The 13,436-nt window shown below is 35.9% G+C and overlaps 1 protein-coding gene across 3 annotated transcripts in view; it reads right to left on the minus strand.

Annotated features, from left to right (window-relative positions):
• LOC125242688 overlaps positions 1 to 13,436 on the minus strand; it is a 111,106-nt gene that overhangs the window by 58,951 nt on the left and 38,719 nt on the right. The window contains exon 1 of one of the 3 annotated variants that reach the window (XM_048151559.1): positions 1,093 to 1,199. The exons of 1 other annotated variant lie outside the window; for it this stretch is intronic. In XM_048151559.1, the coding sequence (XP_048007516.1) occupies positions 1,093 to 1,124 (32 nt within the window). In that variant the 5' untranslated portion in view covers positions 1,125 to 1,199. Of the gene's footprint in view, positions 1 to 1,017; positions 1,200 to 13,436 lie in introns of those variants that run through there. One more of the 3 variants, XM_048151558.1, reaches the window with a different exon arrangement.

A 13,436-nucleotide genomic window follows, 5' to 3' on the forward strand; every position in this document is an offset into this window, starting at 1 on the left:
AAACCATGTCTTAGGGCCACTTGCACCAACGAAAATGGAGGGTTATCCCGAGGGTTAACCCACCATTTTATATGGAATTTGACAGATGACAGCCCACTAACCCTGAGTTAAGTGATTGGTGCAAGTGGGCCTTAGGCCGTTTTCACATTATCCGATCCGATATCGGATGTCGGAAGGATTTCAATGGAAAAAATCCAAGATGGCGCCTGTAATGTATGGGATATCGGTCCGACATCCGATATCGGATCGGATAATGTGAAAACGCGCTTATTGTCACCGTGTATTATTTGCCAAAGCACTTTAACGTTTCAGTGAAAAGGTTCTAAATGGCCTGGGATCGGCATGAAGGTAGTTTTGGCGTTTATCGGGTTACACACGTAAAATTGCCGGTCGTGCCGGCTCATGAGATATTCAGAAGCTCCACAAAGCGCATGAAACACGCCTCGGGAGTGCTTTGCACCGAAACTATTGACATTCTCTATTTTAAGCTCTATTCTACTCTTGGATCGAAAAAAAAAATAGGAATACTTTTTTCGAGCTTTGTATGAATTAATAATCATTACTGAGTAGGTGAAAATTTTAAGATTTACGTTACGTGCTGAAAGCACACTGAATAATCATTTTTTGATACATAGGTATAGTCAGGACAAAATTCTAGTTCGATTTGTATAGCATAAATTTTACAATTGTTATTTTAAACGTCAATATTTGATTTAATTATGACCCATTCTTGCTGCTCACCGTTAAATTAGCTAGGCCTTAATCTGTCTACAAATATATTTTCAGCTGATTTTGAAATTCTGCCGATTCTGAAAGAAAAATTCATATCTTCCCACTGCAATATGAGTAGAATTTCAAAAGATCCCTCAAAAAATCTAACCAATCTAAATAAATAGTTTTGCTCTACGTTTGTAAACAATATAATACGAGTAATTTTATATTGTAACTAGGCAAAAGTAACTAATAAAAGTGCAATCGAAAAGCAAACACGAGCTTTCTACACGAGGGTATTCTCACCAAACCGGTTGGCCCTTCATGCTGCTCCGCTGACAGAGGCACAACATCCCTCAACTACGCCAGAACAACGCATACCATATCTGATTACAGCAAACTTCACCGGTCATCTTGTCAAGCACTGCACATGTTCCAACACGTCACTGACACACACGTCCGCGCGCCGCGCCGGCTCAAATGCTACTGACGACCGAGGAAAATAAATGAGATTCGAGACAGCCTAAACAAGCTATACCCAACGGAAAATCAACTCTAGAACAGATATTCCAAGTTCAAATTAGAGTGTGTTCGGTGGTGTTTACGACTGTTATCAAATATCAAATGGTGCCAAAGCCTAGATGCGGGGAAGAAAGTAGCATTTCCCCGCGCGGATGCTGCGATTTGCGGCGTATATGTTTGAAACGCGGCTACGTGATTTAATGGAAGTCGGTCGATGGCCGCAGGTCATGTAGGTTGCCGGTGGTTGAGGTTAACTTGAGTAGTTTAAGGGTGTAGGTTACATAATTAAGGTTACATAACTTTGTTAGTAGAAGCGGTAACCCCTCTACATTATTTTTTAACATGGCTATTGTGACACACATAATTCATCGATGTTTACATTTTACCATATCTTTACACTTTAAACTAGGCCACATATGGCCATGTCACGATATGCATCACGATGAGTATCGTGACATGGCCAATTGGAAAAACAAGTCGAATTTGGAACTCAAACTACATATTTAACTATGGAAGAACTGGAAGGATGTTTGTGACATAGGTATAATATGGCAGGAACTGCAAAGAATGTATCAATTTTAATGCTATTAGTTCAGTTGTTATTAGGTAAGGATGTTTTTATGACAATGAAGTACTATAATTAAATAAACAAATACCTGCATAGACACTTAGATTGTGTTTCTAATTTAGTCAACATTCTTTTAATTAATTAGAACTCCTTTTTTTACATCCTTAAATTATATTTAAAAATGTACAGAATGTTTTTTATTCACGTGCAACAATTTACGATGTTAATTTAGGAACATCATCTTTAACAACTTTAGTATAGCCCTAATCACGAGACAAAAACCCACGGAAATAGTCAATGTCAGTCGGTTGACTGGCTTTGAAATGAGTAGCAAGATCCCATTGCAAAAGCCTGAATTAAACATTCTCTCGGAAGTATTCTTTTAATATCCATCCTGAGAAAGGAATTGCTGTCTTAGAAAATTATTCTTTTACTGGGTTTGAACAAAGTTACGTTTTTAAGATTACTTTCCGTCACTGTTGAATAGGCAGAGTCCAGTGGGCTTCAAGGCTCGCTGGCTATAATTAATGAGTTTAGTGAAAGTGTCTTTCGAATATGGATTGATTGAGTTAAACGATTGGGGCTAAGAGACGCGTGGGTTGAACGTAATTTTAACAGTTATGACTGTAAGTATCTTCCATATGCCGAAATCCAAATAACCATTCTTTGTTTGATGACCAATCTGGCTTAATAGGTTAGACCTTTCTTGTGAACCCGATAGTCCTGGGCTCCAATCTTGGTAAGTGCATTTGTTTGAGATGCGGTTAACCCTTTTCTTAAAAAATATAACATGCTTGATATAGTAAAAAAAAATGCACAGAAAAAAAAATACAAATAGAGGGATAGAATTGGCATTGTCATCCAGTGGAGGCATGTGGCTAACATGATGGGCTTCCGCAAGGATCAGATTTGGGGATCTGTTTTGATACCTATGTAATTTTAGTTTTTATAGTTAGTGTGATATTGTATTTGTATACAATATTTTGTTTAATTTAATGTTTATGCAATTGATTTGTAATGTGTTTGGTATTAAATTGTATGTATTATAGTGTATACAATCAATCAATCATGTATCTTTAAAGATACGTTGCCAAGCGTTAAAAAAATGTCTCTTGGATTGTAACAGATATTTTTGATTTCCACAACACCCTGAACTTTATGCTCTGGATTGGCGGATACCTCTCAATGTATTGAAAGGTCGAGGTCATCTATAGAATTCTAATCTGGTGTTACTTCATCATCACTTGAGCTTCACAAGTTCATACCTGTCAACTTAGTTTATCGTTCCGTTTTTGAATGTCTAAAAATAGCATGTCTATGACTTACGATTGACGTTATAGCTCATTGTCACTTTATTACGGTGACATATTGAGGTTGCTGTGTAGGCAACTATAATAGACAATATTATGTTATTTCTAGCTTCTAATTATTGATTACTAAGATAGACATCATCAAAGTGGACTCAATTTCGGACTTGATGGGTGGATAGATGGAATGCAAAAATGATTAGGTTCTCCACGGAGAACGTCATACCCGTATAGCAAGACTTCATACGTAATTAAGTCGTTCTGGTTCTGACACTGTAGAAAGAAAGAACCTTAAAATAGGTATGTTTTTCTGCTATACCGACCTGTATAGCTGTAGGCAAGTGGAGTATCAGTTGTGTATCAAGAATTATCAAGAATTAATGATACACTGATCTGAAATATTGATTTCATTAGTTAAGTAGCAGACCCGGCCCCGTAGCCGAATGGCATTTCTCCGACGCCAAACGAAAGCGATACGCCGCTGGCTCTGTCGCGCCAATACGCAAGCGCGATAGAGATAGATATCTACTAGCGCTTCGTTTCGTGAGCGATTGTGCCATTCGGCTAGCCACCCAGAATCCCTAACAACAATGACTTTCTTTTCTAGCATGATAGCAACTTCAAACAGGCCAAATTGAATGAACTGTAAGCCGAACTAACGATTTAAATTGTTGACTGGCGAATTCAGGACCACAGCTCGAATGCCAACTGCATACATGAATTGGATTGCTGTCTGCGACTGCTTTGACCTTTTAGGAGCTCCAAATAATTGGATACACCGAATTGGGATGTAAATAGACGCTATTCTGTCCTAGAAACTAGTCATTATGTTAAATAAAATCGCAATTTACTTATGTGTATCAATAGATAAAATTTTGCGACGTGAGAAGTGTGTGCAGTTATGATAACCACAGGATATTTTCAAAATTTTGTAAAGAAAATCACGTTATTGAATTTGGAACGACCACCATTATTTTAACCACTAACTTATAAGTATTTTTATCAAACTTTTTGTGTAATTGTAACTAATCAGATTGGTTCAATAAGTACAGGTAAGTGTTACTAAAGTATAGAAACGTGATTGAAGGACTTCAATACCTACCTACGACAGCATTAGCATACATTGACCTGGCAGAAGCAGAGACAAAATGAAACAGAGCACTGACTGCTGAGTTTAGCTACCTTTCCAAAATATGAATTGTAATTGTACCTAATCATGTTAAAAAAAAACCTCAGCAAAAAGGCAAACAACCCGACAATGAAGCCACTGAAAGTGCTTAGCCAGAAAAAATATAACCTTCATGAACCCTCATTTTTCCATCTTTTATGAAAATTGTAAAAAGCTCAAGAAAAACCTCAGCAAAAACCAGAGCCCTTCCCGTCTTTTGTTTATGATCTACAAGGCTGTTCGTAAGAATGCTTACTGAGATTTTTTTTAAATGAAACGGGAAAAGAAATTCTTGTTTATCATAGCTATTTACATAATCGGCCGCAGATCGGTTACTGATAGTGCGTGAGTAGATATTGGTTGATTTTACGAGTTTTAAGAAACAAAATTGCGTTTATAGGAATTTATTTTTTATTAAATAATAGCTACTAAAAGTGCTAGTAAAAGTGTATAGGCAAGTGATTAATGTCTGGAGTTTATTTTTTAAATATATTATTTTTGCATAGAAAAATACTGCCAAGAAACTTCTCTTTATGTACGTTCGACGACGTCTTTTTCCCTCCAAGGTATATAAGTTCATATGTACAATCGTTTGTGTAGAAACTAGCGTATACACATACAGTACAGCAATGTTTGTATTGGGTAGACAAACAGAACGGACTCCCTTGGGGTGCGCCCGAAAAGAAGTCTAGAAAGGAGACTTGTTATTTTGACAAGTTTCGAATTATTTCTGCCACTTAGGGTTCCGCACCGCAAGGGTTAAAAAGAGTCCTTATAGGATATCTTCGTTGTCTCTCCGTTTGTCTGTCTGTCAAGTCAAGACCGCGTGGAGGCGCCCAGTTGAAATTCATAATTTCATATTGGTTACTTATTGACTGTAGACCAGAGACCGATTTTAATTTCAACTGGATATCTCCACACGCTCCCAAATCAAAATCCCAGGTCCCAGACCAAAGCTAAGTTAAAGTTAAACTTGATCTGGGACTGGGACAAAATAATAGGGCCGTCATAGGGTCGCAAAAAAAGTTTAATTCTACAATTCTACCCCCTCAAGGGAATGGCATACCATATTTATAACTTCATTTCATTGATAAACACAATTTTTTACACATTGAATTGGAGTAGAGCAGAAACTTTAATTTCGGAGTTCGCGCTCCCCACGTCAAGTTATTTTAGGAACGGGTCACAGCCGAGAAAAACCGTTCTCCGAGCTAAATAGTAGAAGTGGCAGTTAGCATATTTTTACGTTTCACAGCAAGGTCGGGCGGCGCGCCTGCATTGCGGCCCGCGACAACATAATGGCCACAATATGGCTTAGCTGTGCTGTATGCTGAATTAACCAGTAGGGAAGTACATAAGCTCGGTTTCAACTTGATTATGTTTCGAATAAAACGAGATTTTTCGAGAGAGAAGGAATATTATAACCTATTGTTAAAAAAAACTGACTACTACTGAATCCTTCAATTTGTGAATTACGACGATACAGGAGGGGTCAATTCTCTGAATGACTTTTAACTGAGTTGTTCTGAATGGATATTTTTTTTTGATAAATCTACTTAATAACACTAGTATATTTAACTAAAATTCCCAAATTAAAAGGGCGGCTCCTTTCCATTTTAGCATTTTCGCTCCTGTAGCGTCTTAAAAGTGTACCTAAATATAACGTCGACTGTACAATAATCCGTAAGGTTTCAGAATAGCTACTTTTTTTTAATTTACTTCGGCTTGCGCACATAATATGTTCTCGGTCTTGTATGTTATTGAACACATTACGGTGCGTTGTTTCTGTTTATTAAATTTCCCTTCCTAGTAAAAAAAAGTGGTTTTTCATTAGCTAAGAAATTTGGTTTTTGTCCACACGTTTGGTTTGGTTTTTGTCCAGTATCGCAATTACCTACATAGTAAGTAATTTTAATTATAAAACCCCCGTGAGACTCATACATATTTTTTTTTAAATACATAGTAAGTAATGTAAGTATGTCGGTTTACCGATTTTTGTAAAAAGTTGCATGGCTCGATCTATCTATTTAGAAACTTTGGATCACTTTGGAAACAAGAAAATATATTTTAGATAGGAATTTGACAGTTTAGCAACGTAGCATATGTAAATAGTCAATTGTTTCTTGAATTGATGGCTTATAACTTAGACTATAAGTAGTTAGATATGTAATTACATCGTATGTAGGTACGTGTCTCATGTAGAGCCAAGGTTCTGTTCTAACTCTACAAGCCCCAACATCACAAACTCTACACATTAGGTAAAATAAGTGGCTTGGCCGTTTCGTTACTACGCCTAAAGGCATCATCTTGGCAACATTTTATACATGAAAATGTTTTGGTGGGATGATGTATACATAATATACTAAAAAGTTATCATTATTACTTACACGGTTGGATACTTGGGTAGGGTAGGCATAAAATATTCATTTCGTTGGTTTATTTGACATCAGCAATACAGGTGTTGTGTTTGGTATTTGTATTTGACAACACTTACCTGGAACAAAACAATTATAATTTAGTAAAAGCATAGATAGGTAGTAATAGCATTTAATACACGGACAACTTATTTTTGGATTCAATCAATATTTGTAGGTATTGATTATTTAATAAATACCTATACTTGCGAAACATTTTTAGAATCTTTATTACCTTTTGTTAGATTCGTTTTAGTTTTATTATATATTTTAACTGTTATGAGTAGGTCAGTATTTTATATGTTGTTTAATATAAATGTCAGTACAATTAAAAAGGAATAAAACGTAACACTTATAGGAACATAAAGTTGTCTTTCCATCTTTGTCAAGACCCTTTACAATAAATGTCGCGTATAATAAATATAAAAAAATCAACAAGTGTTTCATTAGAACTATATAGTTTCATCAATTCCTATGAGTCGCTAAATAGAGACTTATAATAGGTTTAAAGCGACAAGGTTGTACAGCTTAGGCTGTCTGGTGGATAGGGAAAGTTGCTTGACGGCCGGTCTTCCGGTTTGTCTTGTAACTATCGAGTCTATGGTCGCTGTCTGCATTAAAAACACATTTGTGCATAATATGTATTTTATAGGTCTACACTTAGATGAATTTATAGCCAAAGATATACACGGTGTAACATAAGGAAATTGAAAGATTTTAACTCCGCATTTCGGAGGGCAAGATAAAGATAAAATGTTATATGACGTCAAGCAAATTTCGCCAAATCAATTTTTTTTTATGTAGTTTCACATAAAAAGTAAATGTTATTCGTAAAACTGGTACCTAAAATATTTTTTTTTTCTAAAAACGTACTTTTTTGCAACGAGTTATTATAAGTTACATTTTGATTATCAACGAGGATAGTTAGACTCTGTCCGATAACGGCATCATCGCCACCAAAACGCGTTATGTTCTGAGAAATAATAAAGTAATTGTTATTTTTTAAATGCTTATAACTCTGAAAGAAAGGCGAAATCCAGAAGAGTTAATATGACATTTTGCTCTTCTAATATAATGAGGAATACGCTGTTAAAATTATTCAGTTTCCTCATTTTACTCCGTGTATACTCGTATGGTTACGAGCAACAACATCATGTAATGACAGCAAAATTTTGGAATTACCTATGTAAAGAATAGTTATTTGTTTTACAAGGGGGCAAAGTAGTTGTTTAACCGCACGTGCCAATATTGATACCCGAGCAAGCGAAAGATTCCAATATTGAACCGCGAGCGTAGCGAGTACCAGCCAGCTTAAGACATCAAGTTAAAATTTGTATGAAATTACTTTTCACTCTTGTGGATAAAATGCAATTTTGCTATCTGTTTTCGAATAGCAAAGTAAGCCTTTAACAGTTGGTGTGGTGAAAAATATATTTCTTTCATCTATTGCTCAGTGCTGAAGGCCGGTGAGCAGTGACAGGTTGCATACAGAATGGCATAGATGGCGCTATTCATAACAGCGTTCTGCGCAGTCGTTAAAGTAGAACAGTTGCTAGGTGATAGAATAAAACTCGTTATGTCATGTATGTCATGGAAATGCAAATTAGATAACAATAAATAATATAATAAATGATATAAAAAGGAATTGTAAGATATAGACTTAAAATGTCGTTTCCCTAATTTCAGGTGAGGAAGTACATATGTTTTAGTTTAAAAGCGTAATTATCGCTTTTTGTGTGATACTTAAAATAAAATCTCTAATTTCAGAGCAACGTCAATGTTTATTTCAATTTTTAGAAGATAAACACTTAATGGTCTTATACCTATATTGATTTTCAGCATGTGATGCGGAAGGATCAAAGTCGTATGTGGAAAGAATAAACGCGAAAGGAAAACCGAGGAAAAGGTGGATGGACTGTGTTCAAGACCAGCGATAGAGTATGGAAGAGGAAGGCATGCTGACCCCAAATGAATGGGATAAGGGCAAGCGAATGATGATTATTTTTATTATCACTTCAACAACAAGATAAATGAAATATAATATAAATAGGTACCTACCTAGACCAAATTTCTTTTAGGTTTTGCTTAATATTATACGATCCATATATATACTAATATTATAAATGGGAAAGTGTGTGTGTCTGTTTGTTTGTCCGTCTTTCACGGCAAAACGGAGCGACGAATTGACGTTATTTTTTAAGTGGAGATCGTTGAAGGGATGGAGAGTGACAGCATAGGCTACTTTTTGTCTCTTTTTAACCCGAGCGAAGCCGCGGGCAAAAGCTAGTAAGTATATAAGTAGTATTCAGATTCACATCTGCATTAATTCAATCCTGATTTTGCGATTATTTTGTGGCGTATGTAACTGTGTATGTACTTTCAACTCGATATCTAAAGCCAGATTTTTAAACATGTATTAGCGGTTGACATGTTTGTTACGAAAATGTAAATTAAAATTAGAATTTATTCAAGAACAAGCATTAAATGTCGTAAACAATTTGTTTTCTGAAAAATCAACTAACCATGTTTGGCCTAAGCACATAATGAGCTTCCTACTTTACTAAGGTATTTGTGCCTTTTGTTCGAAGTTTATAAACGCCATACAAAGGGAATTCCTACATATTAACTTGTTATTGAAATTTATTGCGGCAATAATAGGATTTATTTATACGTTATAAAAGGTAACTTCTACACATTGTAGAGTTTTCTGAACTATAAAATCTGTATTGTGTTCACTGTTCAAGTTTATTGACTTTACAATTTCAACGTTTATGACGCTAATCGTTTCACTCAACCCTTTTTACTTTTACAAAATGTTCAGACTTCTTAGGTACCTACTTATATAATTTTGGAATGTAAAACGAGTTTTGTAAAGGGAAATCAACAACTGGGTGGCTAGCCGAATGGCACAATCGCTCACGAAACGCTCACGAAACGAAGCGCTAGTAGATATCTATCTCTATCGCGCTTGCGTATTGGCGCGACAGAGCCAGCGGCGTATCGCTTTCGTTTGGCGTCGGAGAAATGCCATTCGGCTACGGGGCCTGGACTGGAAAGTTCAATTGGTGCTCAGAATACACGTTTTTTTTCTATTAAATAGGTAAGAATTACCGATAATTTTTTTTATAATTCTTCTGGTGTTTCGGGTGTCCATGGGCAGCACTGATCGCTTACCATCAGGCGTCCTGTCTGCTCGTTTGCCTCCTATCCCATAAAAAAAATTGCCCCTGTAAATAAACTCGAAATCACACTAAAAACTTCCTGATTTCGACCTCGACTGCCGATGCCGATCCAAAATCCATACTAATATTATAGATGGGAAAGTGTGTGTGTCTGTTTGTTTGTCCGTCTTTCACGGCAAAACGGAGTGATGAATTGACGTGATTTTTTAAGTGGAGATAGTTGAAGGGTTGAAGAGTGACATAAGCTACATTTGTCTCTTTCTAACTACTTATAAAATGGTTGATTGACTCTGGAACAAGCACTTGCCATTGTCACATCACATGTGAGATCCAATAATAGACAGACTGTCGTGCCACACGTGAGGCTATAAATACATTGTTACGAGTGACGAGACATGTGTGTACTTTGTAAGAAAAAATAAAAATGTTAAATGTTGAAATAGACTGCCTAAGCCTATTAAAGTCCATCATCACCATCATCATTATCCTCGTGCTATTCGCCACGGCTCATGGAACCCTGGCGTCCGCTTTGAAAACTAATCCCATGATTTGGCGTAAGCACTAGTTTTAGGAAAGCTAGTGCTTACGCCAGGAAAGGAAATAGTCCGGTTTCCTCACGATAATCAATGATGCATTCAATATTTTTCATATTTTAAATATTTTTAACAAAAATTTTTAAAAAAAATCACGGAATGGGTTTAAAGTCTGTTTATTACCTATGGTACCTCCCTATCGTCATGCATAAGCCGTTTTATTTTATTTTATTTATTTGGAAAGCAAACAGAAATAAACGAGCAGGAGACAATGTTTCAAACACACAGTAAAATATAAATAAATATAAATATTGGGGACACCTTACACAGATCAACTTAGCCCCAAACTAAGCAAAGCTTGTACTATGGGTGCTAAGCGACGATATACAATACTTAAATAGATAAATACATACTTATATACATATAAAACATCCATGACTCAGGAACAAATATTTGTGCTCATCACACAAATAAATGCCCTTACCGGGATTCGAACGCAGGACCGCGGCTCAGCAGGCAGGGTCACTACCGACTGAGCCAGACCGGTCGTTGAAAACATTCGCTTATTTCCTAAACAGCTCTCACTAAAAACATTTAAGTATAATGGAACTATTACTACACTTACTAAACTTAGGGTAACTAATTACTAACGTTAAATGCTAAACTACAACTATGCAAAATACATATAATAAAGTGTTAAATGCAGTAAAGTGTGCCTATCTTTTATTAAAGAGGGTAGAGTCGATAATGTAGATTATATTATGCATCTCATGTTAATTAATCTCATCTAATCGCATGTTATGTTGTGTTATTGTGTTTTGCGAACTAAATGCCCAATTGCCCATTGACCTACAGAATTTTGACGTCACGTCTTCTTAAAGTTCTTGGAGTAGATTCTGCCTGTTAGATTTTGAAAACCCCCTGTACCTTTTTGGTGCAACCATCCTTCTTTTGATGTTAAATACAGATTTAGCTGATGGTCATTCCCAACATAACTAACACATCTCCATTTTCAATACGAAGATAAACAGAACAAACACGTGTGACCCGTTTAAGAGGCCGTCAATGTCAAAAAGTAGAAAATCGTAAAATTGGTAGTTTTCTGCGTCCGGTTTTAGTTTCAGTATATACTTATTGATAAGAAAAGCACTTGTTTTAAACAGCGCGTATTCTTATCTACAAAATCAGTAGTTAACATCAAGGAAAAGTTACTCCCTGAATTAATTTTGATTTTTTTTCTGACGCTAGTTTAAGAAAACCCGCAAATAGTGCTCACGTCTGAGTGAGCTCAGCTCAATTTTGTATACTTTAGGCTGCTAAAATTGATGTTGTCGCATTACTTATATCCTAAACTAAAAATTCAGTAGTTTACATGTGTGTTATCATGCTACTAAAATACAGTAAATGGAAGTTAAACGACATCAATATTTGTCTAAAAATACTTCGAATCAAATGGCAATTACTTCGAAAACCTTTTAGACAAACAAAAGGCTTTCTTGATAATTATAAACTTTAAGTATGTGTATGCAAAATAGTGTGCAATACAAATCAGGAAACACTTCCAATTTTAGATACATACTTACTTAAAGTTGTAACTAAAATGCGGTCGGCCCCTGTCGGCATCTTCATAAATTTGAATATGTACGACCGTGTTTTAGTTTTAAAATAATGTTATTTTATAAGCTAGATAACTGGACTACAGAATTATTACCTTTTCATATTTTTCCTTACAAAGAGAACGAATAAAATCAATGTTGAATATAAACTTTCGTAAATTTTCCATACAAACGTCAAAACTGCGAACAGATTCTATTGAGCCAGCCTACGAAGCACTGTTTTTTACACCAGAGTTGTTTTGATTTTATATGGTGTTTGCACAAATTTATTTTGAAAAATAATCGGAGTCAATTCGTGTGAGATGGTAACACTAAATTGACACTGTCCGCAATCTAAACACGCGGCAGCGTGTCAAGCCAAGTTCAAGTAACCGAACTGGCAGACAACATCGTGTGTAATATTACACGAACTATTTGGAGCCTCTATGGGCGTCCTCACAACAAAAACTATTTCACATAAACGTCTTAAATTTGGCTCTTACATTGATATTTGTGACATACATATTATGTGCCTGTCGTGTTTGTTCCACCGGATGGTCTGATCGGAAGATTAGACCATTTCGTTGGATCTCCTTCTTGTTTATGTCTTATTATTTGTAACGTTTATTTTGTGTGTGTGTTAACGAATAAATTAATTATATTCTATTCTATTATAAAAGTTATAAGAAATGATATTTTATGTCATCAATTGTCATAAAACATTTTGAGGACTGCCATTGAACTTGGCACCCGTTTAGATCTCACTGCTTTTGTCGTTGACGCCAACAACCAAGGCATATATAATATTGAACTTGGCTCATATTTCCCTTTTTTGGTTTTGATGGGATTTTAACGTTACAACTGATCTTCAGTGAAACTATAGACCTGTCTTAAGTTCCTCTCACTTAGGTCACTGACCTCTTCCAGTAAATTGCGGTAGTGTGCGAAAAGTATGTTGGTGGGTGTGACGTGCGTTAGTGTGTGTAAATGGGGTAATTTGACAGATATTGATTTTTTACCCATCGTGACGGGCTCTTAAGCTCTCCCGCGTGTTTAGTATAAAACTTATTGTTTGACAATAAGGGGTGCCCCTTGAATAGTACATTACGATACAAGTGCGTAAAAAAGGAAATTCGAAACGAGTGGCGATAGATTAAAACACGACCGAAGGGAGTGTTTTAAATCGACACGAGTTCTCGCACGTGTATCGTACGACGTTTTTCAGTACAGATGAGCCTCCAAGTTTCGACCTGGCATATAATGAACCACTTCTCGCACTAGTGCGTAAAAAAAACACCATCTGTACTGAAATAGTACATTACGATACAAGGGCGTAAAAAAGGAAGTTCGAAACGAGTGGCGATAAATTAAAACACGACCGAAGGGAGTGTTTTATATCGACACGAGTTACGAATTTCCTTTTCGCACGTGTATCG

The sequence above is a fragment of the Leguminivora glycinivorella genome, chromosome 3, assembly GCF_023078275.1.
Source record: "Leguminivora glycinivorella isolate SPB_JAAS2020 chromosome 3, LegGlyc_1.1, whole genome shotgun sequence".
Classification (NCBI taxonomy): domain Eukaryota; kingdom Metazoa; phylum Arthropoda; class Insecta; order Lepidoptera; family Tortricidae; genus Leguminivora; species Leguminivora glycinivorella.